This window comes from Cavia porcellus, unplaced genomic scaffold (genome assembly GCF_034190915.1).
Source record: "Cavia porcellus strain 051 isolate PalLab524CR breed Dunkin Hartley unplaced genomic scaffold, mCavPor4.1 scaffold_5, whole genome shotgun sequence".
NCBI classification, from domain to species: domain Eukaryota; kingdom Metazoa; phylum Chordata; class Mammalia; order Rodentia; family Caviidae; genus Cavia; species Cavia porcellus.
In genome coordinates this window covers 12,647,877-12,674,296 of record NW_026947488.1, presented here as the reverse complement: position 1 = coordinate 12,674,296, position 26,420 = coordinate 12,647,877, and the positions used below count along the sequence as shown (strand labels likewise).

Genomic DNA, 26,420 nt, shown 5'->3' with positions numbered 1-26,420 from the left:
GAACTAGCTTTCAGAGTGAGTCACAGTGACCTCACAATTTACCAGAAACCACCCTCGGCCAGCAATGGAGACATTCAGACCCGGGTGGTAGCAGTCAGGACGCCCACTCCGGACCTCCGCGCTGAACGTCCCGGCAGTGTCCGCCCACGCACTTCCTTCCCACCCCGGGCCACTGAGACGACGAGACAGAGGGTCGCCCAGGTTTCGCCGAGGCCCCGCCCCCTCGCCCGCCGGCCCGCTCGCGCCTCTAGCGGAAGCCGGAAGCGACGTGGGCCCTGCTACCCCCGTGGTTTGGAACTCGGTGGTCTTGGAGGTTCGCAGGATTGGGGAGAAGATGGCGGAAGAGGAGTGAGTGGGTTTTTCCGGGGCTGCGGAGGCGGCAGGGCTGGGCCCCAGCGGGTGACGGCGAGGCTCTGGCCCTGGAAGGCGGAGCTCCCTGTGGCAGTTGGCCACGCGAGCCGTGCCGGCGCCTACGAGGAGGGCGGAGTGGGTGTGGGCGCTTCGGGCCCGACAGCCTCCTTCAGGCCGGACCCGCGGGCGTGGGATCCGCCACCCAGTGCAGACCATGAGATCACTTTCGGCGAAACCGCGAGCCATAGTTCACTTTCCCAGTTTCCGATTATCTGAAGACTGCTAGTGCTCAGCCTTCCCCAGGAAGTCCTCCCCATCCTCCACACGCACCCCTACTAAGCCCAGTCAGCTGTGTAACGACTAGATGTCGCGTCTGTGTCATCCACTGAGTTTCATTCATTCATTAACTTGGTCATCTAGGTGATTGGGCCCTGGGCACATAGTAGCAAAGGAGGCAGATCAGGAGGCTTATACTTTAATCGGGACAGAAGAGCATAAATGGACAAGGTGGTTTGGAATCCTGTTAAGCACTCTGAAGGGCGTACTGTAGAATGGTGGGCGAGTAGGGAAATCCATAAGAAGGGACGTTTGAGTTCAAGGAACGGAGGGATAGGAAGGATGACCGCATGTCCTAAAGGCCGTGAGCAAGAAATTGCTTAGTACTTTGAGGTACACACGGGACCAGCTGTATATAGTGAGGTGGAGGGAGGGTCTGTTTCCTGTAGACCACTGTTAGTCCATCCTCATACCTGGAGATGGCCACCGTCTGCCTGGTGTTACATAGATGTCTTTTCCGTGGAGTATGTAAAGATTAACAAGGGAATCCCTTGATTGATACTGGTATCTACCACCTGACAACATTTTGGATGTCTCTGGTCAAGTGAGTGTTAAGTCATTTAGTAAATTTATTTATTGAGCATCTGCTCTGACCCAGACACTACACTAGGCCTTACGTGCACAAAACAGAAGAAGTGATGTTGCCCAGCGATTTGAGTTTGAAAGCTTGATTCTGCCATTAACGGAAATGTTGGCCAAGTTATAGCTCTCAAGAAGTGTAGTGTTACCTGTTTCCTGGAATGATGCAGGGCTGGATAAATAACAATTTTCATAATCACTATTATGATATCAGTTTGCACTAGTTCACAGCCCCAACATAATGGAGGAAGAGTGTGGGCACATAGCTGTGGGGTGGAGTGAGGTATTACATGCGGTAACCTGAGCTTGGGAAATCTGAGAAGTTTTTTTTTTTTTTTCTGGATCGAACTCATGACCTCACGCTTGCCAGGCAGGCGCTTAAGCCACTGAACTAAATCCCCAGTCAGTATTTCTTAAAGTGGGGTAGGAAATGCTGACCCAGTCGAGAACTAGACAAGTGGTTTTTTCAACTTGCAGAAAGAATGAGGGAAATATAAAGTGGAGAAATAAAAGCACTAAATAGTGTTGAACCTTGGGTTGTGATGAGACTGCAGTTGGCCCCCCATCAAATATTGAAGAACAAGCAATGTTTCAGTGCCAGGCCTGCTTCTCCTTGTTCCTGTCCTGTAGGTGGCTAGATTGAAAAGCCCGAGACCCTCCTGCTGTGCAGGCAAGGGTTTCCTTCATCTTTTGAAAAGCCCGAGACCCTCCTGCTGTGCGGGCAAGGGTTTCCTTCATCTTTTACAAAACCTGGGACTCCCAGAAAACACTGTCCCCCAGTTCTCCTTCCAGTTTGCAGTGTGCATATTGATACTTTAGAGCCTTTGTAAACTTTTATCTAATCCTGCTGCTTTTTGTGTCTTCCAACAGGTTCCCCAACACAACTCATGAGAGTTTCAATGTCACCCTCCACACCACCCTGGGCATCACCACAAAACTGGTGCTCCCAACCCCTGCCAAGCCCATCCTCCCGGTGCAGACAGGGGAGCAGGCTCAGCAGGAGGAGCAGTCCAGTGGCATGACCATTTTCTTCACCCTGCTTGTCCTAGGTGAATATGTCCCGTCAGGAGTGTCTGTGTGTTAACCCTGTCTCTGTTGTGTACTTTGTCAAGTCTTCCACCTGACTTTTGCTTCTAACACTGAGGACAAACCACCAGTTTATAATTTCATACCAGGACGCTCCCTTGGCCTTAGGAAATCATAGAAGAACCCTTGGTGCATTATCTTAGGTGGCCTCTGGAAGAAAAAAACTAAAGAAGTTTTGATTGAGACTCTCTTGAACATTTAAATTAGATGTGATTTTTGCTCTTTGGAGTCAGTGTGTATTACACTTGTGTATGTGTGTGTAGCTGGTGGTGGCAAAAGATAGGCGAGTCAAATGTGAAGGAATCAGTGGGAACAGCATTTTGACCCTTAGATTTATTAGGCATTGATGTAAATTTTGTTTTTTGATACGGTCTCACTTTTTTTTATTCGATTTTGTTATTTTTTTCAGACAGGATCTTACTATGTGTGCAGGCTGTCCTTATACTCACTATGTAGCCTAGGCTGGCCTCGGATTCACAGGGATCCTCTTGCCTCAGCCACGACCATGTGCTGCAATTACAGGCATGTGCCACCATGTCTGGCTTTTCTTTTTCTTTCTTTCTTTCCTTTTTTTGGCTTTTTTGAAACCAGGTCGTGCTCTGTAATACAGGCTGGCCTGAAGTTCATTTTGTAGCCCAGGCTGGTCTCAAACTCAAAGGGATTCTCCTGCCTCAGCTTCTTGAGTGCTGGGATTATAGGCATGTATCACCAAGCCTAGCTTTTCCCTTTTTAAAAATATACTGTTTCTAGGCCGGGGATTTAGCTCAGTGGCTTAAGCGCCTGCCTAGCAAGTGTGAGGTTGTGAGTTTGATCCCTGGTACCAAAAAACAAAAACAAAAAAAAAAAACTGTTTCTTACGTAATAATGTAATTTAATTGGATTCATTTAAATTTAAAACATTAGCTCCCCTTCCTCCTCTAGTGAGTGAGCAAATTTAAACTCAGAGATGTCAAATAATTGGCACATCTGGTTGGGGCAAGACCAGAGGCTGGTATCTAGGTTGCCAGACCTCAGAGAAAAGGTTTAAATAAGAGGCAGAAACTGTCAAGGTTGAGGCCGGGGACGACAAGCCTGGGCCTGGCTTGGGCCATGTGGGCACTTAGCGAGACTTTACCTCAGAATTTAAAGTGAGGTGGAAATCAGGGATGTGGTTCAGTGCTAAGACCCTAGCTAGGTTCAGTCTCTAGTACCACACAATCATACACACACCCACAGGCAAAAACTCCTGTAAACAGTAGATAATTGTTTTGGACAGAAGAACTCAGATTGAAACTATACAACCACTTTGGATTAGCTGGCTAAGGAAGAAAGAATTTAAAAGTGAGCCAAGTCCAAACACTTGTTTGAAAGTGAAATTTACATTTGCTGCTTTTTTGAAAAAATATTATCAAAGTCATCTTTCAAATTAAATTAGATCTTTTCAAAAGACTCAAAGGTGGAACTGGGTTTTTATTGTGGATTTCTCTGCTGTGTTTTAGGATTGGTTTTTGAGCAAAAGTATAACTTCTTTCACATTTGTATCCAGCCTGATAAATGATCAAATAAATTACAACAGTATAATAATTTTATTTGAAATGGAGGATTCATCCTTATGTGTCGTAGGGTTTAAACAATTTTTAAAGCAAATACCAGGAAAGTACACAAACCAGAAGTATACGGTATCCCAGTATAGATATCCCAGGTAGACTTAATACACCCTGGACATTTTTTTTTACCCTGTGAACCAAGGACTCCTTTTTGTTTTGTTTCGTTTTCTTTTCATTTTGCTTTTTTGTTCAGTAGTTGAATACAAAAAAGGAGAGCATTTCTTTCCTCAAGAAATCAGAAGTCTCCTTTTAGGGCTGTGTATTGTTACTCTGTTTACAGTTCTGTCAGCTTGCTACGCTAAAACCTGTAAAAGGCAAGCCTGGAAAAAACTTTTGTAATCTTTTTCAAGGGAGAGTGAAAAACATCACTAAGATTTCCAAAGAAGCTTTCAGGGTGCGGCGCATTTAAGGTCAGCCTGTGCTAATCCAGTGCTCTGTCCAGTTCCAAATAACAAAGGCGCTTTTGGTGACATGCGTCCCAGGGGAGGCCAAGTCCTGCCCGGTGTCAGTGTACTTCGGGGGTCAGAAAGTGCTCAGCTGTGCTCTCCTTGTCTTCTCTTTGAACTGATCGTAAACGCAGGCTCGAGGGTCACGAGGCTGTCTCGGTTCCGCCTACTTGGATTCTAGGCCGTTGAGGGTCAGCATCTTTACTTAGCTTGACGTGGTTGCCTTACAGGATGAGATGATATGTTCTTTTTACATAAAATTGAAGGCATTTTTTCTCTTTGATCTCACATATCATTGTCATTTGGTCCTGATTAGATGTCCAAACATCTGATAGAGTTAAAAAAAAAAAAAAAGTTACTAGCTGGATGCGATGGCCTACAATTCCTGCACTCAGGAAGCTGAGGCGGGAGGACAAGCCTGGGCCACATTGTGAGTTCAAAACCAGCCTGAACTACATAGGGAGCCCTTGACTCAAAAAATTATACACACAGAGTAAAATAAGTTTAAAAATGTCTGCAAATAAGTAACTTGCTGACTACTGATTGCGTATATGAGCTGTAGTGAATTGAGAGAAATTGGTCCATAATTTATTCTAGATTGCAGCCCTCCAAACCTGGATTACATTTGTTTATTATTATAGATAAACCAAGTGAAAATGTAGATTTGTGTTACAGGCATGTTACAGGATTTTTTTTCTCTTTTTTTGTGACGGTCTCATGTGCAGTTCAGTCTGACCTTGAGCTTGTTTTGTAGCCCCGGCTGGTCTGGAACTCACAACAATCTTCATGCCTCAGCCTCCTGATGCTGGGATTACAGGCATGAGCCGCTATGCTGGTTTATATTACAGGTGTCCCTATGTTGGATTTGAATTTAGAATTCTCCTCTCTCAGCTTCCCCAAGTACTGGAAATGGGGGCATGAGCCACTGCACCCAGTGAGAGTAAGCTTGACTGAATGGTTTATTGGGGCATAGGGGGTTGAACTGAGGGGTCTCAAACACCCCAGGCAAGTGCTCTACCACTGAGCTATATCCAGTGCTAAATGAGTTTTTAAAAGTCCAGCTTGGTGCAGAGCAAGAACAAAATCTGAATTTCCTCAATCTGTTTTCTGTCCACTTCCTGCTCACACCCAGGCCTGCTCAGGAGTCACGTGCTGAGCTTATGCACTGCGGCTTTTTTCATGCTTTCAGTGTTTAAAGTGGGATTTTTTAACTAGGTTATTTTTTTTTTTTTTTTTTTTTTTTTGCCTTTTTCCTTTTCATTGGTACCAGGGATCGAACTCGCCTGCTTACAAGGCAGGCGCTTATGCCGCTGAGCTAAATCCCCAGCCCCCCAGGTTAAATTTTTTAAGGTTACATATTTACATTAAAACAACCTCACAGATTGATAGTTTAAAGCCCAAAATGAAAACAGAACAGATACTCTTTTCTGTGGCCTCCTGGTACTTTTTGTTGGGATTGAAGAAATCTGATTTGTCAGAATGGGCTCTGAGGGTAGCCAGTTAACAGCCATACAGATTGTTTAAACATTTCCTTTTTAAAAAAGAAAAGCAGAGTTATGTTTAGTACTGTTAATACTGTGATTAATGAGGCAGTGTAGCCTGCTAACATTTGAGGCATGAAATCACATTGGGAATTGTTCATGTGAAAGGGCAGTATTTTTCTTATTTTTTATTTTTGGTTGAGAAATACTTTTTTTGAATAGATTGATATCTTTTTTCTTCCTTCCTTCCTTCCTTCCATTTTTTTCCTCCCTTTTTGCCATCTTGAGCACTGTGCCACTAAGCTCCACTCCCAGGCCTTACTTACTTATTTATGTATTTTTATGGTACTGGGAATTGAACCAGGGACCTTGTGCTTGTCCGGCAGGTGCTGGCCACTGAGCTGTATCCCCAGCCCATCCTTTTTATGTTTTGAGACAGAGTCTTATTAAGTCAGTGAGTTGCCAGAACTTGAACTTGGGATCCTCCTGCCTCAGCCTGGTGCTGGGATTACAGGCATGTGCCAGAGTGCCAACCTTTCTTAGTCTGATAGCACCCAGTGAAAGAAGTCAGGCATTATCGAGAAGTTAAGGAACGAAGGCCACCAGCAAGGTGTGTGGGGGGTACACCGTAGTTAAGTCCACCTAGTCTGAATCAGACTCTGTGCTGCAGTGACATCCTGAAGCTGCTTTTGTCATGTACAGTCGATGGACATCATGGCAATGACAGCTACAGGACGTTTGGGGGACTAAAATAGGGAGCATTGGAAAGTGCCGTCCGTCCCCAGCTGCTGGGGCCAGCTGGGGGGCAGGACTGACTCACCTTTAAATTTCTTTAATGTTCTTGTCATCAGAGTTTTTACTTTTTCCTGGTTGTAAAATACCCTCACTTACTTCTGTGGTAAAAGAGAACCGGTCACATGGTGCAAAATATTTCATGTCCACATGATCTGTTGCAGTTGCATTTATGTGTAAGTAATTTCACTCACTTCCTCTTTCAAAACAGCAGGACCCTGCCTTATAGTCAGGAAAATTTGCATAATTATAAATGGTTGTATTGGGTTTTAAAGTTCCTTAAAAAGCTAACCACCAGAGAACAGTAGTTCAGGCATACAAAGAAGTAAAAGGAACATAATAAGCACTATCAGTCCACCTCTGGGTTAAGAAACGACAATAAGAGACGATTACTCTGTCTCATTGCTGGTTGTCTGTTATCTTGACGGCCCCACAGACAGGCTAATGACTGCCTTGAACCTGGTGTTTTCTAGTCAAAACTGGGCTTTTAAAACAATGTCTTATTTTCCTCCACAGCTATCTGCATCATATTGGTGCATTTACTCATCCGATACAGACTGCATTTCTTGCCAGAGAGTGTTGCTGTTGTTTCTCTTGGTAAGTGCTTATCTGGAACCCCACAATAAAAGTGAAGACAATAAGCACCACCTGCCCCCCAAACCCAAGTCCCTTTCTCTTTGTTTTTGTTTTGAGACAAGGTCTCACTGTGTATTCCAGGCTGGCCTTGAACTCACTGCAGTCCTCCCGCCTCAGCCTCCTGAGTGCTACCCTAGCAACAGGCACCTTCTGTGAGCTGCTGCTGCTTTTCCCTTGAGCACACTGACCTTGCAGTTCAGGGAGGAGAAACGGCTCCCTAATGTTAGAGGTAGCCACTTACTATCTCTTGTTTCCTGTGGCAGTTAAGATAATTGGCTGGTGGAGTGGAGGGAAGTGTGTAATAACAGCTGTGAACACAGGCTCCTTCATGGAATGGTTAATTCACTGAAGGAAGAAGCGGGGACATTCATTAGTGTCAACAAATTCAGGGCTGAAATGGGAGAAAGGTTGCTCGAGGCACAGGTGGTTTCACTGAGGTTGCCTGAGGGTTAGTAGTTGACTGTGTTGCCATTACTTTGCTAGTTTGCACTTGCCTGCTGATAAACACTGTTTCCTTATCCCACTGACACATCTAGGGTGTCTTTGCCTCGCAGGTCTTGTTTAATGGGGTGCTGAGGCTTTAATGCAATATGCCTGTGGTGGAAGCGGCTTTGGTATAAATGCTGCCCACACGAGCCCTGTAGCTTTGGACGTGGACGTTCAGGCTGTGTTCGCCAGCCGTGTCCTTCTCCTTCGTGGCTTGCCCTCCTGCCGCCTGGAGCAGACCCTCCTCTGTGTGCCTTGGACACACTGCGCACTTGCGCTCGGGGCTGTGAGGCTGCAGGTGCAGTCTCAGTTTTAGGTTTGGAACCTGCAGGTTGTTTTACAGTCCCCACCTGGTGGTACTGCCCTTCAGTCCAGAGAAAGAAACCGGTTCTATCCAGAGCTCCTATTCCTTGTTCAGCAGGTTCCAACAACCTAACAGATGGTGCTATAGCTCTGCGATGGGAAGATTTCTCATTCCTTTCCTGCTATGAGAGGCTTTGAAAGTAACCTACATAGCTAATACTCATACTCGGGGGCATTTGGTAAAGGCTTAAAAAATACTTCAGAGGAATTTACAGTTTTGTGGTCAGTTTCATAGTTTCTTTGATTTTTTTGAGACAGAGTTTCACTTTGTAGTTCAGGCTGACCTTGAAATCACTGTGTAGCCCATGCCGACCTCTAATTCCTATGATCCTCCTGCCTCAGCCTCCCAAGTGCTGGCATTACAGGTGTGTACCACCAAACCTGGCTGTTGTCTCTTGAATGTGTGGATGAACCATGGCTTGTTAAACACCAGTGCTTGTATTGGGGCCTACAGCATTCTCACTTGCCTACCCAAGAGCCATTTTCCTCTTTCTTAATAAAAGAATTAGGGATCTGTTTTCAGGGAGAAAAGGACATGGCTTGTGGGTAGCAGCCAGCAGCATCAGGTTTGGTTTTTACAAGTGTACATGGTGGGGCTCAGCTGTAACCCTAGAACTCTGGGAGGCTGAGGCAGGTGGATTATGGGCAATTTAATGATTTAGTGAGATCCTGTCTCAAAATAAAACACAGGCTGGGTGTGTACTTATATGAGAATGCCCTGGGTTCAACCTGAAGCAAAAAAAAAAAATTGTTTTTACACAAAGCTTGGTCTCTGTCCTCTTGGTAATTACACAGGCGTTTTCCCCTGGCTGGGGGCGTGGCGGTGATGAGGGTGTGAAGCCTGTTCTGGCTGGAGACCGTAGAGGGAAGTGTGCTGGGGATGGCCCCTGGGAAATGTTTCCTTCCTCACAGAAATGAGAACATGACCCCTTCCTTCCTTTAATTCTGCTCATTGAGGAAGTGGTGTCTGGGGCACCCATTGCTGTGTTGAAACCACTGTGGCTCAAAGGCAAAAGCCAGAGCTGGGTGTGGGGGCTCATACCCTATGAAGCTGAAGCAGGAAAATCACAAGTTCAAACCCAGCCTGAGCAGTTTAGAGACTTAGCAAGATGCTGTCTCAAAATTAAAAAAATTTAAAAGACTTAAGATGAACTCAGTGTGAAGGCTCTGAGTTCCATTTCCAGTCCTAGCAAAGGGAATAAGACAGAAGCTGGAATGGTGAGCATTGCCAGGGCAGGGAGGAGCAGCCCAGATGCCGCACCGCGCTGCTGCTGGGGATGGGGCACCACCGGAGCTGCCTCGCTCGGTGCTGCCTGTCCCGCCTGACAGCATGCATCTATCGTTGAAGCCATTTTTAGTCAAGCGACCTTTGACCTGCAGCTCAGAGTGCTGCTGTCACCGAACTTTTTCCACTTCGAGAGGCCAGACCCAATTTAAATGGATTTAAAGAATAGTTTGGTGGACAAGGGGTCACACGGTTCGTGGCTTTTGAAGAAAAACTGTGAGTAGCTCGAGCTTCAGACAGCTGCTTCGACAGCTGGGTCGGGCCTTCCAGCTCGGTTCTCCACTTGCCCGCAGCCCACCGCCCGCTCTGTGGCCCTGCTTCGGACTTCTGACACAGGCAGGCTGGCAGCAGTCGCTGCAGGAAAGCTGGCTGTCCTTGTCTCGGGCGCCCAGGTTGTACAAACTGCGGCCAGCTCTGAACCTGCAAGGGGGTGGAGTGGTGCTGGGGTGGCTGACGTGTCTCCCTGGACCCTACTGGATCTGCAGTCGATTGAGCCAGCCCTTGGGGTCGGCTGTGGGCAGCAAGGCCTACTTTTTTTTTGTCTCTTTGAGACGGTCTTGCTATGCAGTTCAGGCTGGCCTTCAACTCACTTTGTAGCGCAGGCTGGTCTTAAACTTGGAATGATCCTTCTGCCTGAGCCTCCCGAGTGCTGGGATTAGGCCTGTCTTCAACGCTGCTCTGCCCACTTGGGTGACTGGAGAGCATCGAGCACATTGGAAAGAGCACAGGGGTCCGGGAAGCACTTGTACTATGTTAGAAGACTTTCTGTTCAATCTAAAAATGCTGGCAAAGCAGGGAAAATCTTCGGTCTTTCCCATCGCTGTAGAAGCTAAGGCGGAACTTTTCCCCAGCTAGAGCACCGTGTAACCAAATTCTGAGATAACTACCAAAATGGCCAACTTTAAGAAAAGCCAACTTTTGTGAAAGAAGGAATCTACATGAAGCACCCAGAGAAAGCGAGGTTTGTCCTTTCAGGGGTAAACACCTCCAGCCAGAGGTTACAGAGCGCCGCCCTGACTGGCCTTCCGTGTTACCATCCCACATTCCCTGTTCCCACATAACGCTCTGGTAGAAAAGAACATGCGCCTCGTTGCACCTAAAAGCACTCCCCCCCCCACTTTATTGTATTTTCAAATGAGGGTCCTGTCATTTTTTCCTTCTTTATAGAAAAGAGCATCAGTGTGAAGTTTGCTTTTTGCAGTGTTGGCTATCGCACCCAGGCCTTGTATGTGCTAGCCAAACACTGCTGCTGAGCTACACCCCCAGCTCTTTTTATTTTGAGCTTTCCAAGTAGCTAAGTCAGCATGAAAATCTGAAAAGATTTCCATGGCCTTTGTTCAAAGCTTTCAGAGCCAGCTCATGCCTGTAATCCCAGCACTTGGGAGGCTGAGGCAGGAGGATGGTTGCAAGTTTGAGACCAGCCTGTCTACAAAGTGTGCTCAAGGTCTGCCTGAACTGCATAGGGAAACTGTCTCAAAAAGATGAACCAACCTGCCGGGGGATTAGCTCAGTGGCATAAGTGCCTGCTTGGCAAACGTGAGGTCTTGAGTTCGAACCCTGGCACCAACAAAACAAAACAAACAAAATGGCCAGGCATAGTGGCTCACGCCTGTAATCCCAGCACTCAGGAGGCTAAGATAGGAGGATAGTTGTGAGTTCGAGACCAGTCTGGGCTACAAAATGAACTCAACACCAACTTGAACTGCATAGAGAGACCCTGTCTCAAAAAAGACACACACACATACACAAAATAAGACAAAACCACCACCACCACCCCTACAAAAAAAAAAAAAAAAAAAAAAAAAAAAAAAAAAAAACTTTCAGGATACTTCCTGTATTTTATAGAATTGTGTAGTTTTGGCTTTAAAAAAAATTCCCCCATCAAACTACTGTATGGGAAAAACAGTCCTGTTTTTAGATGTTTTCAGCTATTTTTATTATGCTTTATTCTCTTCCAGGCCTAGTATAGACATATTTTGTGTGTATGTGTTCTTTCCTTTTTTGTTCTTTCCATAACTTTCTTATTCAAGTTCACATACTTCTTTTTATTGACCTTGTAGTATTGACTCACTTAATGTATTTGGGGTGAAAATCTGCAAGGAATGAAAGTAAATTACTTGTATTGCCCCATATTCTCGGTTGTAAATAGCAAAGAGCCTTTCTCCCATCATGCTTTATTCTAGATTGAGAAAAGGTTAGGGTAGGGTTAAAGGTTTTTTCTGAACTTGAGTAAATAGACTACCCAATAGCACCCCCCCATCTTAACCATGCTTGTGCTTTTAATTATGTTAATTCCTCCTTATGTTTTTAATTTTAAGAATAGGACTTTTCTTTTGGTACTGAGGATCAAACTCACAATCTTGTACTTTACCAGGCAACCACTTGAGCCACTGAGCTAAATCCCAGCCCTCTTTGTCTTTTTGAGACAGGGTCTTGCTAGGCAGTTCACGCTGGCCTTGGGCTCACTTTGTAGTCCAGGTTGGTCTTGGATTCACAGTGATCCTCTTGCCTCAGCCTCCTGAGTGTTGGGATTACAGGAGTGTGCAACGATGCCTGGCTTCAACAATAGGGCTCTTCTGTCAACGATGATTTTAAGTGGAAGATGATGAAAAACAACAGTTCCTGAATTACTGACTAAAGACAGTTCTGGAAAAGGTGATCTAATAATTACATTTCAGTGCATTTAAGTTCTAAAGTTTTTTTTTTAAACATCAAAAGAACTCTAAATGTAACTATAACTACTTTAAGTACTAAGGTTGATGTGGTGTACAGTAACCCATGGTGCCTGCCGGCTTTGATTTTTTTGTTTGTTTGCTTCTGTTTGCCAGAGTGTCACTATGTAGCTCTGGCTGTAGCCCAGGCTGGCCTCAAATTCAATCCTCCTGCCTCAACTTCCCAAGTTCTTCAAAAACAGGTGTGCATCACCACGCCTGGCTTGATTTTTTTCTTAGAGAAGCAAGTATTCATTTGTTGGTATTAGGAAGGTGAGTCAGAAGCAGAACTGGTTGTCACTTTGACAAAATGCCCATGCTAGATTGTAAGGCTTTTCCAGGCTGTTGTATTCCGAGAGTTGTCAGCGTGGTCTTTTCCCTTAGTGTTTCTGAAAACATGGAGGAGAAGTGACGATCGATTCCTGCAATGTCTCACTGCTGTTCTATTCTGCCCTTAGTGAAATGTGTGCTCTGAGGGTATCAACGTGGTTTTTAAAAACTCCTCTGTGGTCGGATGCGGAGCATCAGTGTAACCCTATTCCTCTGGTCCCCACCTCTGCCCCGTCAGTTTCCCTGGTGCTTGACAGCACCAGCCCCACTTGTAGGCTGCCATCTTTCGGGACTCGGAGTCCTGAGTGACCACAAAGGCAGCCCATGGGGTCTCTCTAGGGATCCCTGCAGAAATATCCCTTCCTGAGAGCTGTATTTCCCGACCTACCAAGCCTAACGTTCTCGGCTGAGAAATTCCCTGCCACTTCATCCTGTCATTGTAACTTACGTGTTAGGGACACACTTGTTCATAGTGTTTTAAAGTAATATCTTGCATCCTGCCTCCAGCCCTCATAGGATAGTGTCTGTAAGCTAGTGCCTCAGCTTCGTCTTTTTTGTTGTTGTTGTTGTGTTTTTTTGAGACAGGGTCTCACTGTGTAGCTCGGGCTGGTCTTGAACTCACTGTGTAGTCCAGTCTGGCCTCAAACACGCAGCAGTCCTCCTGCCTCAGCCTCCTGAGTGCTGGGATCACATGTGTGCCTTAGCCCCATCTTTAAGAGACCATTTTACCACTCTGGCCGGCTGGCGTTTGCTGGATAGCGCGGTACATGATGCAGGACCACGCAGCATCTGCAGTCGTGTGCCTGGGTCCATTGGCATAAAGTGACTCTTTCACTCTGAGTTAGTTACACAGGATCCCACAGGGTCAGACACTGGGGGTCCTTGAATGGCAGTGCTGGTGGAAAGACATACTGGCTGGTACATTCAGTGCCCTCCCCAGGGTGGGCACGCAGGTCAATGGTCTTCCCAGGGTGGGGGTCGTGTCAGGTACTGAGCTGAGCTGGATCAGCTTGATGGGAGGCTCTTGCTTTGGGCTTCTGCGAATCTTGCAGCTCTGTGATCGTGACGGCTCTTTCACATCTGCTGCGCTAACACCGAAGCAGTCAAGGTCAGAGGCTGGCTAAAGCATCCAAGAAGCGAGCTTGGGTTTTTCCCTCTGCCAGCTGGCCCAGCGATGCGGAGCATAGGCAGTAAAGAAACGCTGTCAGGAGCTTGGGCCGCTGTTCACATGTGTGCTTGTGGCCTTTGCACCTGCACGTGGCTTGTCTCTGGTGTAATGCCTTCGTGCAGTTAGGGCGCTGCTGGGCCCTCCCGGCCTTGTAACTTCATAGTCTTGACAGCTCAGCTGGTGAAGGACACGTCCGGCTCTGTGCGCGCATGATGTCCCTTGCTGAGAAGCTATGTCTTTGCAAGGCAGTAGGACACAGGGGCAGCCTTTGTGATGGCACGTAGTTCGCTGCAGACGGTGCAGCCTCGCTTCAGAACCCCAGAGACCTGTGCTGAGCCGCCCTCCTAGGGCTTGCTGGAGACAGCATTTCTTAGTGAGGGGTTTGTTACCTCCAAAATCTGAAAGAGGCCTCCCAGGCAGCATACTCTTTTCCTAATGCTAGGGATAGAATCCTCTTGTCCTTTACTTAGAAGGCCTGTCACGGCATACCTCAGACAACAAGCACTAAAATCGTTACCGACAGGTGCGTCCTGCACCTTTGTGTCTTGTGAAGTCTGTGCGCCTCCCCAGGTGTCTGCTCAGCACTTCTTGCTCGTCCCATCCGAGTAGCAGGATGTTATTGATACAGTAGGCTGGCGTGTTGCTGTGGGATATCCAGGTGGCCCTGGGCCTTTGGGACTCTGTTCCTGCAGAAAGGAGGCATTGACCTAGTCCTGAAACAAGGCCACAGCACATCCCAAATCTGTCCCACAGGACTGGGCTGCCTCTGATTCTTCTTCCTTACGGGGGTAGTGGTGAGGAGAAGTTTTCAGGTCAGGAGGCTCACGGCAGACCTGAGACTGCTGCTCTGCTGTCCTCAGATTCCGTCCCTTGAGCACTGTCACGAAGTCTAGGGAAGCTACTTAGTTACCTTTGCTCTAGGCCTCTGCCGTCTACTAAGATCCTTTCAGCTTCTGCGGGGACCAGACAGACGTTGCCCTTGTGTTCTTTTAAGTGTTTGCGGTGGCCCACCCTGCTCTTCTGTTCAGGGTGCTGACTTGTGGGGGCCCAGGTGCTGGGGACGGATGTAGGCATTTCCGTTTGCCCTTTCCAACTGCAGTAACTTTTATATGAAAGGTCAAGAGCTAATGCAAGGGTTCTGCCGGCTGCTCTGGACGAGGAGAAAGGTACACCGGGATCTGTCTGACAAGCGGACTGCAGTGGACCTGGGCAGGAGTGGCCTTCTTACCTGACTTACCTGCTTTTACCCTAGCAGGGCAGCCACAGCGGTGCTTGGGATCCGGGCAGCCTGGCCCTGTTTGCTGACAGCCTTGGAGGAACTGAGTCTTCCTCTTCTCCCGGTCGATAGTTGTCTGCTGCGTGGCTGTAGGTCTCTTTAGGGAGGAGTGGCCATCATCCCTGATTACTCCTGCTGCGGCAACTCGGGTCTTTCCTCAGGTCCCTGGCTATCCAGTATCCACGGGCTCTGATCCAAGAATGGGCTTAGCTCTGGAAACGGGCAGTAGGTCGTGGCTTTCTGTTGGGGTGACATTTTTCTCCTCCTCTCTTGGTCCCTTTCAGTGGTACACATTAAGCAAGGGCTTTTGTCGGTCCCTACAGGTCAGGGCTCATGGGCACCCTACCTCTGCTGTGCAAGGGAAGGGAAGGGGGTTCTGAGAGGTGTCAGGTTCTGTGTCGACAGAGCACAATGCAGCTGCATCTCCAGGACCTTAGTGCAAATAATGTCTGTAGCCGAGGTCCATCTGGCCAGTGTAAATAACTGTAACTGAAGTCATTACTGGCACGTGGCCACTGCTGTGTACTGTGTATTTTGGCTGTGACACTGGAAGCCTGGAAAACATGCCATGCCTGTTACTTGGGACAGTTGGTGTCTGGCGTGTGAACATGATAGAACATTCCACAGCCACTAGTGGAGCCAGAGGTACTGGGTAGCCATTTATGTTGCCATGGGATAGTTTCTTTTCTTTTTCTTTTTCTTTTCTTTTCTTTCTTTCTTTTCTTTTCTTTTCTTTTTTTTTTTTTAGACAGGATCTTGCTATATAGTCCAGGCTGGCCTTGAACTCACGGTGATCCTTCTGCCTCAGCCTCTCGAGTGCCATGATTATAGATGTGCACCACCACACATAGTTTGCAGTGCTTTCCAAGATTTACATTAGGTTAAGAAATCAGATGTGACTGTTGTACTATTGTTTGTCCTAAGATTTTTGGAACAGACACTCTCAAAAGAAATGTGCAGAATTACCAAGATGCTGGTAACGCTGGGAAGGAGAAAAGGAAACAGGGCCGGGCCACTTCACTGCCTACCTTTCTATACTTTTTGCGTCTGTGTGTGGTACTAGGGATAGAAGTGAAGGCCTTATACGCGCTAGGCTCACTGCCGTCCCGTTTTGTTTTGTTTTGTTTTGTTTTGGTTTGGTTTTTGCAAATTTGCCTGGCTGGGTTTGAATGAGCTATCCTTCCACCGTAATCTCCTGAGTGGCTGGAATTATAGGCATATCCATAACACCTGGCTCTTTTTTGGGGAGTGGGGGGTAGTGGAAATCAAACTCACGACCTCGCACTTGCCAGGCAGTTGCTGGGCCACTGAGCCATATCCCTGTCCCAACCTGGCTCTTTTGTATCTTTAAACTGTTATACCATGTGTACCTGTTGTATAACCAAACAAAAATAATTGATTTTCAAAACCATTCTGGATCTCCTAATTACAAGCTAAAGCAGACTGGGCCTCAGCTTCAGTTTCATTATCTGTAAAATACAGAAGGCAGTATAGCCATTCAACAGAATGGCTCATGGAAATCACTTAATAGAATGCCTAACTTGTAAGGAGCCAGTACCTGCTGGCACCTATTAATACTATTATCATTGTTGTTACATGGCTTTATATGTGGTTTTATTACCTTATAATATAATTAAAATTAAACATCAGTGCAGTGCCTGGCACGCGGTATGGGTATATATGTATGCATTTTTAACACAGTGCAAATAAATGTATGATTGATTGATTGGTTGGTATACGGGAGCTAGTATAGCATGTGCACATTCTGTCCTGTAACCTGTCACGAGTGTGTTTTCAGCATCTTTCTGTGACCTTGAGGACCTGGGACCCGCTGTTTTACAGGGCTAGAGGCAGCCAGCAGTGCACAGGCGTGCAGCTTCTCCCTGTGTCTTCACTGGGGAGAGGAGCCAGCAGGCCACCTCTCACACACACAGAGCCCCCCTCCTGGCCCCAGCACGCACACAAGCTACTTAAGCTCCCAGCCTTCCTTCCCAGGTGACGTCTAGAGGGTTAGAGATTATTCATAGAGACAAAGCCTGGAGAAGGAGTCGGACAGACACCTTGTGGAAGGCTGGAGGTGTCCCTAGGAGCTGTCTGCAGGAAGAGCTTCTGGAGGCAAAAGAAAATAGTGCAATTTGTGTTTCTATTCATTCTTTAATTTCACTTTTATAAGTTTTAAATTTTTTTAATATATTAGTATAAAGGCAGGCACAGTGGTGTAGTCTCCCTACCCAAGAGGCTGAGGCAGGAGGGTTGGTTGAGCCTAAGAGTTGGACACCAGCCTAGGCAACATTCCAAGACCTCCTCTCAAGGACAAAAACAGAAAACATGAACATTGTAGCACTTTTTTTGTTGTTTTTTGGCTTTTTGAGACAGTCTCACAATGTAGTCTAGGCTGGCCTGGAACTTGCGATGCTCCTCATGCCTCAACACTTGATTGCTGGGATTATAGGCATCCGCCACCGAGCCCAGCAGGAGTCTTTCTATCTTTCTTTCTTTTTTCGTACTGGGGATCAAAGTAATACTTTTATAAAATGATAATATAAAAATTTGTAATTTGAGAGTATACTTTTATTTTTACAAGCAGGAATGTATGAAAACTATCTGGTGGCCAGGGTTGTGATTATAAATTCATTTCCTCTGCAGCAGGTCATGTACACACCTGTAATGCAGGCACTGTTTAAGGCTGAGCAGGGGCATCACAAGTTTGAATACAGTATGAGCATTTTAACAAGGTTACTTCTTAACATTTTAAAAAAAGAAGGAGGAGAATGCAGAGCTGGAGATGCAGCTCAGTGCAGTGGCCCTAGGTTCAGTCTCCACTGTGACAAAGTGACAAAAACATGAAAACAGTAAACAGGTTAGCCAGTTTCATGTGACATCGTACTTTTAATCCTAGGGTCAATCTTGAAAGGATTTCTCATGTAGTAGTAATAGCATCACATCATATTTTACAGAATTTCCTAGCACATCATAAACAGTAATATAGACACAGGCTTGGACAGTAGGATAATCACTATTTTAGGTATAACTGTTGAGTGTGTAATTATGAAAGCATTTTCATGATATTAACAGTGTAGCGCGCTTCTGTAAGGGGAAAAGAAAGTGAAGCTTTTAGCAGAGCAGAAAAACAGCAGCTTTAAAAATGAAATCAGAAAAAAAAAAAAATGAAATCAGAAACCAAAACACTTCAGCGCCTCTGGCAATCCAGAATAACTAATGCAAATTGACACATTAAAGTGCTGTTTCTTACTATCAAATCAGCAGAATCATTGACATCTGGTGATTATCCAGGTCCAGCCTTGGGGAAGATGGACGGCTGTGGGACTGTCCATTGACATGGTCACTGGGGGATGATCAGGCCACATCTTTTTTTTAATTTTTAATTTTTTTTTATTTAACTTTTTATTGGTACCAGGGATCGAACTCACGACCGCCTGCTTGCAAGGCAGGTGCTTATGCCGCTGAGCCAAATCCCCAGCCCCCAGTCAGGCCACATCTTTACAGACGGGAGTACTCTCATGATCCAGCAGGCGTGGCTGCTGGTGTTGCCTCCCTGGAACATTCTGGCATGTTCATTGCGGCACTGCTGCCCACAGGACGCAGGTGGAGACATGCCCACGGGGAGGTGGTTAAAAAGGTGGTCGGAAATCAAGATACGGTTCACATCACATAAACATCACCGTTTGAAAGTACATAGTTCTTTTTTTTTCCACACAGGATCACACTATAGTTCAGGCTGGCCTCGAACTCATGGCAACCCTCTTTCCTCAGCCTCCCAAGTGCTGAAATTATAAGCATGTGCCACCACACCTGGGTACAGTTGGGTTTTTAAAGCTTTTTGCTGTTGTTGCTTGTTTGTCTTTTTGAAACAGGGTCTGACTATGCAGTTCAGGCTGTCCTTGAGCTCACTTCGTAGTCCAGGCTCATCTTGAACTCACAGTGATCTCCTGCCTCAGCCTTCCGAGTGCTAAGATTACAGGCATGTGCCACCATGCCAGGCTTACGTTTTTTTTTTTTTTTTTTTGGTACCAGTGATGGAACTGAAGACCTCATGCTTGCCAGGCAGGCGCTTATGACACTGAGCTAAATCCCCGGCCCTACGGTTGGGTTTTTAACAAGTGGTTTTTACTCTATTCACCGGATTCTGTAGCTGTCGCCTCTAGCTCCAGAACATTTTCATTATCCCCAAAATGAAACCCCATCCCCAGTAACAGTCCCTTCCCATTTCCCTCTTCTTATGTCCCCTGAAAACCACTGAGCTGCTTTCTGTCTCTGAATTTGTTATTCTGGACATTGCATATAACTGAAATCATGGAGTGCTTTTGGTGTACGTAAGGGCTTTATTGAACTGTAGGTCACATAGTATATGACTCACCTGTTTTAAAGGTACGATTCAGTGGCTTTAGAATATTCACAGGATTGTGCAGCCATTACCACAGTTGATTTTAGAACATTTCCTCACCCTGAAACGGAACCACCATAGCCTTTAAAACCTCTTCAAGCCTAGGAAACCATTTCTGCCTGTATGTTCGGCTGTTCTGGACATTTTGTATAAATGGATGGTAAAATATGTGATCTAAGCATACGTTTTCAGCTCTCTTGGTTAGAGTTTCTGGGTCATTTGGTAGCTTCATTTAACTTTTGAGGAATTGCCAAGCTACACTGTTAAGTTCCTGCCAGCCATTTATGAAGGTACTGATTTCTCCGTATCGTTGCCAACTCTTGTGTGAGGTTTTTCCCCCTGTGTTTTGTTTTGTTTTGGAGTACTGGCAATTAAACCCAGTGTTTTTCAGTGAGCTATAGATTGCTTAAGCTGGCCTCAAACTTGCTGTGCTCCTGCATCAGCCTCCAAAAGTGCTGAGATTACAAACATGCACCACTGAGCCAAGCTTCTGTTTTTGTTTTGTTTTTATTGTTTTTTAATTTTTGTTGTTGTTGTTTTGTTTTTTTTTTTGGTGTTTTTGAGACAAGGTTTCACTATGTAGTTTAGGCTGGCCTTAAATTCACTTTGTACCCCAGGCTGGCTTCTGATTTACAGTGATCTTCCTGCCTCAGCCTGCCAAGTGCAGGGATTACAGGCATGCACCGCCACGCCCAGCTCAAATTTCCTTAAAAAATAAAAAAAGAGTACTATTATAGCTGTCCTGGTGGTGCGAAGTGTATCTCATTGTGATTCTGATTTTCACTTCCCTAATGATTTATTATATTGAGCATCATTTTCTGTGTTAGGGTTTTTTGAGGTTTTTTTTTTTTTTTTTTGGTACTGAGAATTGAATATCTTTGTGTCTTCTTTGGAGAAGTAGGTATTTATATTATAGTATTTTCATGTAAATCTGTTAAAAGGAATGGGGAAACCGGCTAATAATCCACAATTAGATTTTTGGGACCTAGCAACCTAGCAAGTAGTAGAATGCTGTACTGTAAGGCCATAAATTTTACCTAAATGTGCTCAAGTGTGTCATTCATGTATCTGCATCCGGGTAGTGTGCCGGTAAGCGTCTGGGTGTAAGAAGAGAAGCAGCTGTGCTACATGGTCTCCAGACTCATTTAGACTGGAGTGAGGGCAGGATATGATCAGAGAGGGCTTTTTTCTTATAAATTTTTACATGGTATTCATCACTGTTAGACCAATAAAAAGTCTTAAAACCTTTTAAAATAGAATACACAGGGTGGAAAAGATGAGGACAGGAAGTGTTGGGAACTGCAGCAGGAGAGCTGGGCTCTGTGCCGCCTGCCGCCTGGCAGCTAGTGGACACCTCCTGCCCCCAAAGCCTGTCCACTGGCTCCCTTGGCCTGGTCCTTTCTGCAGCTGCCGCCAGGACACGCTCCTCCTGGAAGGCGCAGCTTCCTCTGAGCACCATGGCCGAGGCGCAATCCGCAGGCCTCCGTGGTCACCCCAACCCTGCCCCACTCCACCGCCTCCCCAGATAGTGACTTCATAGGCTGCAGTCTTCCTGACATCGTTGTTTTATAAAAAGCTCCGATGTTGAGATTCCAGTGAACCAGCAGGGTTAAGAGTGATTTGTCCAACAAGTAACCAAGCAGTCACAACTTACATCTGTGCTGCTTCATCAGGAATTATTTTTGGCGAGTGCTCTGGGGAGAGTGATGAGCCTGTCACGCTCATGGAAACACACTGCACTCAGGCAGGCTGCTCTCTTCCAGGAATTCACAGAGCTTTTACTTCGGGTTATTTTCAGCATTTGGGTTTTATCTCCAATTTAAATATTCAACATAAAGCTGCCGTCTGAAGTCTGCATCTGAGAGAGTGAGCTTGGGCTTTTTTTTTTTGTAATGATAAATCTGGCTTGTAAGCTTGCTTTTTTTTTTGAGACAGGATCTCACTGTATTCCAGGCTGGCCTTGAACTACCATCTAGTGCACACTGGCCTCAGACTTGTGGCAGTTCTCCTGTTTCAGCCTCCTGGGTGCTGAGATTATAGATGTGTGCCACCTGTGCCCGACTGCTTCTGCATGCCACATGAAACAGAGGTGCAAGGATGAGAAAGAGCAGGGCACACACTGATGGATACCGCGTCGGGCCGGCAGAGACTCTTAGGCCTTGTTTTGTAAAGCCTTTCCCTCCTTGCAAACCTCTGGATTTCTGTGTTTGCTTGAGATACAGGTGACAAACTTGTGTGACTTATAAAACTTTACACTGATTTCTGTTAAATTTTCAGACCGAAAACTTGCAGAGCTCCATTGAAACCCTTTGGAGACACAATGGATAGTATTCACTTTCTCTGGAATAATCAGCCTGCATGAGCTTTCATATTTAAGTTTGTGTTAACCTTTTTATTTTTTCTTCCAGGGATTCTCATGGGAGCAGTTATAAAAATTATAGAATTTAAAAAACTGGCAAATTGGAAGGTAGGTTTGTCTGACTGTTGTATAATGTCCTTTTTGCTGGTTCATTTAGTAACATGATGCTGATACTGGCTTTCTTGTCATTGCACACTGTCCCATTAATTTTTGTTTTTTTTCCCCGGTACTGGAGATTGAACCCAGGACCTTCACAATGAGTTACATTCCTAGCCCTTTTTTTATTCAGAGACAAATCTCGCTGTTGGTTTACGCAAGATGGGCTCAGACTTTTGATACTCTGCTTCAGTCTTCCAGAGCACTGGGGTTAGTTAAGTGTGTACTGGCCTGTCTCATTACTCTTTGTTTGTTTTGTTTTGTTTTGGGGTTTTTTTTGTTTTGTTTTGTTTTGTTTTTGAAACAGGGTCTCACTCTGCAATCCAGGCTGGCCTTGCACTCATTATGTAGCCCAGGATGGGTGGATTTTTTCCATCACTTTTCAACTACTTTATTAAATGCTTAGATTCAAGTCAGTACCTTTCCATATGATTTTTAGAACAAGCATAAATTGCCCACTATTTCAAGTGAATATGACAGCACTCAGTGTCTTGGGTTTTTTTGGGTTGTTTGTTTGTGTGGGTTTTTTTGGTTGGTTTTTGGTTCTTTGAGACAGGGTCTCACTATGTAGTTCAGAGTAGCCTTGGGCTCACTATGTAGCCCGGGCTGGCTGCCTACTCTTGGTGATCCTCCTGCCTCAGCCTCCCACGTGCTGGCCTCATAGACGTGCACCACCATGCCCAGCTTCAGTGTCATATTTTCTTGTAGTGTACATTTTTATAATCCTACACTAATTTACTTTATGAGAGGTGATCTCTAATTAACCCTAAACACTGTTTATCGCGCCAGTTCCACTCTGACAGCTGAAAATAATGAAATGTGTCTGTCCGGCACTGTTAACCACACTTTCTGTTCGCTTCAGCATGTGTTGTCCTCACGACAGCCATTTGAGGTCACCTCATTTTTGCAGAGGACAAAGAGGTACCCAGAGAGCTTGGGACCCATCCAGGGTTGCAAAACTAGAAAGAAGGTGGCTGAGTTGAGGCTGGTGTCCAGCGCCCCCTCTTGGTGTAGTCTGCATTTCCCGCACCACTTGGCTGTTCTTGGTTTGATCTGTTTACCCCGGGTGTGAATGTCACCTGCAGTCCGAGGGCGAACTGCTGTCAAATTTCAACTTAGATTCCATATTGAGTGGAGAGAGATTAATGTGTGGAGGACAAAATTCATTTTGTGGAGGAAAATAAGGATTGTTTTAAAATCATGATTGTGTGGTTAAAACTTAGCACACAGGTACTTTGGTGGAACTGAGATTAATTTACGTCTACTATAAAATTTGCAAAGCAAGCCTTATGGCCCGACCTAAAGCACAACTTAAAATTATTATAAGTAACATTCAGGGGAGAAAAAGGATATTCAGGAAATAGAGCGCAGACAAAGGCCTGGTGTGTATAGAATACCGCACATGGGGAAGGTGGGTGGGGCGGAATACCCCCGGGGAGCGTTCTCTCTGCCCTTCTGCCCCTTGGTTAAAGTTGACCACTTGGAGGAGAAGTTGGAGAATGGGAAAAAAGTAGCAGGGTGGGTATGTAAAGAAAGTTAACCACCCCAGAAGTGACTCATGTTAGGGAAGTCACAGGCTGGAAGCCCACTCTCCAGGGCTGGGGTGATGTGTGTGTCACCTACTAACCCATTTTTAAAACTTGATTTTAACTAAGGGTACCATGGCAATTGGGGAACAAAGATCGGGGTTTAAAACCACAGATTTGAGCAGGTCTCAGTGGTGAATGCCTGGGAGGCTGAGGCAGGAGGATTACCAAGAGTTTGAGGCCAGCTACGTTAAAATAAAGTGAGCCCGTCTCAACAAACAAGACAAAACTACACCAAATAGGTTTGTCCCTTCACAGTCTGAAGGCCAGAAATGAAAATAAAGGTGTGGGAAGGGCTGTAGAGAAGAATCCTTCGTCACCTCTTGTAGTGTCCCATGGGCCTGGCGTCCCTTAGCTTATGACAGCATAGCTCCCATCTCTGTCCCTGGCTTCATGTGGCCTTCTCTATGTCCCTGTGCCCTTTTCTGTCTCCTACAAGTTCACTTTCGCTGGGCTTAGGTGCCCTGTCCAGGTGTGATCCCTTCACTGCCCTTCCCTTAGCTGGATCCTGACCCTCCCACGCACAGAGACCGTTTCCACGTGAGGTCCCGGTGGAGAGCCACTTCCGGGAGGCCGAGGACAGAGGACGGAAGGGGGTGTGGGGGAGGGGCGCTGGGCATCCCCTCGGCCTCGGCCTCTCCATCCCCCGGGGTTTAGTTTCTGGATCTCCAGAAGGGCTGCCTGGTGGTCAGACTGGTCTGCCCCGAAACATGCAGTGCGCAGCCCACTGGATTTCACAGGGGCCCCGTCTGAGTCACAAGCAAGTGGTGATGCTATTTTAAGACGTCATGGGACATTTTTCAGAAGTCACCATTTGGTTCTATTTTGAGTCTTTTTTGGATGTTATTTTAGACTTTAAGGTAACAGCTATACATTTCTAAGAATACACTTTGTCATCCTTTTGAATAGTGATTTTGACAAGAAATGAGACTGTCAAGATTGTGACGGGAGCATTAATAGGAAAAGGAGCCTAATTCTGTGATATAAAATAACCTGGGTAGAACGCGTTGCATTTTTGGCTTAAGGATCTTGCCCTGGCCCTACCAGCAGTTAAAGAGCTCCATTAATGTAGAAGGCAGCGCTCTCCTTGTTTCCTCCCTGGAAGAGCCATCATTTCATTGTGGCATTTAAATCCACGCCAGGAAACCTGGCGCAGGGCTTGCTCTGCGGCCTTCCCACGGCATCAGCGCGATGCAGGCGGATGGCAAAGGGTGCGATAGGCACAGGGCAGGCAGAGCTGTGGGGCACATGTGGGCTCCTCTGTTCTCTAAGTGGACCCTTAGGGGCTGACCACACGCTTTTCCTGGAGGGTTCCAATTTGTGGAATTGTTTTTGCATGTGTGTGAATTAAAGCTAATTAAAATTAATTGTCTTTCCTTAGTAAGGAATAAAAAGCATGCTTGTTATGCTTGGAAGCAGTCCATTGTGCTGTTTCTTTTGCTGGTTACCCTTCAAAAAAAAAAATCCCTACATGTTCAAATGCAGCTACCTTCTGGCCTCTTTTTGCGTGGTTTTATTATCCAGTAGTCATTCACGCAGCATTCGTTTCCACTCTTGAGAGAATGAGGATTTCACCTCCTCACCGATTGATTTCTTAGTAGCATACACTCCGTGCCTCTGAAAATGTCCACTTTATATTTACAGGAAGAAGAAATGTTTCGTCCGAATATGTTTTTCCTGCTCTTGCTTCCACCTATTATCTTTGAGTCGGGATATTCTTTACACAAGGTGAGGCTCTGGCACTTGGGGGCTTTTGGTCTGGAAGGCTTTTCGTGTCCAGGAGCAAGTTTCCTAAGAGTTTGGGTGTAAACGTAGCAGCGCCCCTTTCCTTCTTGGGGGCACACAGTAGTAACAGACAAGAACTGTTAGCTGCTCCAGTGGCTCCAGGCTGTGTGACTTGCGAGCCAGTGCTTGCTCAGGACAGTGCTTTGCCAGGGAAGATGGCCAGCATGAGCTCCCTTGGCACACAGATGCAGATGACACACCGACCTCTCGTGTTGGATGCGGACTCACACCTAGTAAGAGGACACTCTTTGTCCTAAGGGAAGAAGGAAATGTGCCTCAGGCCATTTGCTTCTCTCCGCTCACTTCCCGGGAGTCCTGTCCCTTCTTGGGCGGATCCTTCCTTCTGGTCTCTTCTCTGTGCCCTGTCCTGTGCTTTAACTCACAGTTATTCATCACCACCCCTGGGCCTCCGTCTCTCTGCTCTGCCTGGCCTGGCTTCACCTTTAGGATGGAGTCAGACCCTTTCTGTCCCTGCCGGTCATGCTCAGGTCCCTGGCCTGGTCTCTCCTGGGCAGTTGCTCTGCCCATTCTTGCCTCCCAGCTCCCAGCCAGCAGTGTCGAAGACTCTGCCCTTCAACTCAAGTGTGGCTCTGGCCTTTCACACCTGTTGATGTATGTTCTCCTGTGTTAATCTTCTTTAAATATAAATGCAATTGAGTTTCTAAATAAAGTGATTCAATTTAATAATATAGCAGGTATTTTGAGAATGTCATAAAAAAAATGGTGAGGGTTGGCCAAGCATGGCGGCACACTTCTGTAATCCCAGTGCTCGGGAGGCTGAGGCAGGAGGATCGTTGGAAGTTTGAGATCAGCCTGGGCTACAAAGTGAGCCTAAGGCCAGTCTGACCTGTGTAGCGAGACCCTGTCTCAGAAAGACGCCCCCTCAAATGGTGCGTGTTGGAAGAACTAAGGCTGGACCAACTCTAAAGGGGAAGGAGGAGCCTGAGAGGGCTCTGGATGCCGAGACCCGCAGGCCTGACCGTACGGTGTCCCCTGCAGGCTCTGTGATAGGTAAAAGTTAAAAGTAGAAGCTCAGCACCCCCAAACCCTGCTTCCCAGATTGTGTAGAAATTTAGGCTGGATGAGAGATGGAAGCACAGCACTGCTCGTTGCACTAACTAAGTGGAGTGCTGCTGCTCTGGTCTGCTTGTCACCGACACTGTCACTGTCACTGTCTGGGGTTAGGATCCCGTTCCCTAGGGAGTCATAGTGAGCCC

General features: G+C 46.2%; 1 protein-coding gene across 1 annotated transcript in view; it reads left to right on the top strand.

Annotated features, from left to right (window-relative positions):
• Positions 1–234: 234 nt before the first annotated feature.
• Slc9a8 (solute carrier family 9 member A8) overlaps positions 235–26,420 on the top strand; it is a 61,287-nt gene continuing 35,101 nt past the window's right edge. Inside the window, exons 1-5 of the mRNA XM_005002814.4 lie at positions 235–348; positions 2,137–2,315; positions 7,174–7,254; positions 21,726–21,784; positions 25,063–25,146. Coding sequence (XP_005002871.1) covers positions 335–348; positions 2,137–2,315; positions 7,174–7,254; positions 21,726–21,784; positions 25,063–25,146 — 417 coding nt within the window. The 5' untranslated portion in view covers positions 235–334. The remainder of the gene's footprint in view (positions 349–2,136; positions 2,316–7,173; positions 7,255–21,725; positions 21,785–25,062; positions 25,147–26,420) is intronic.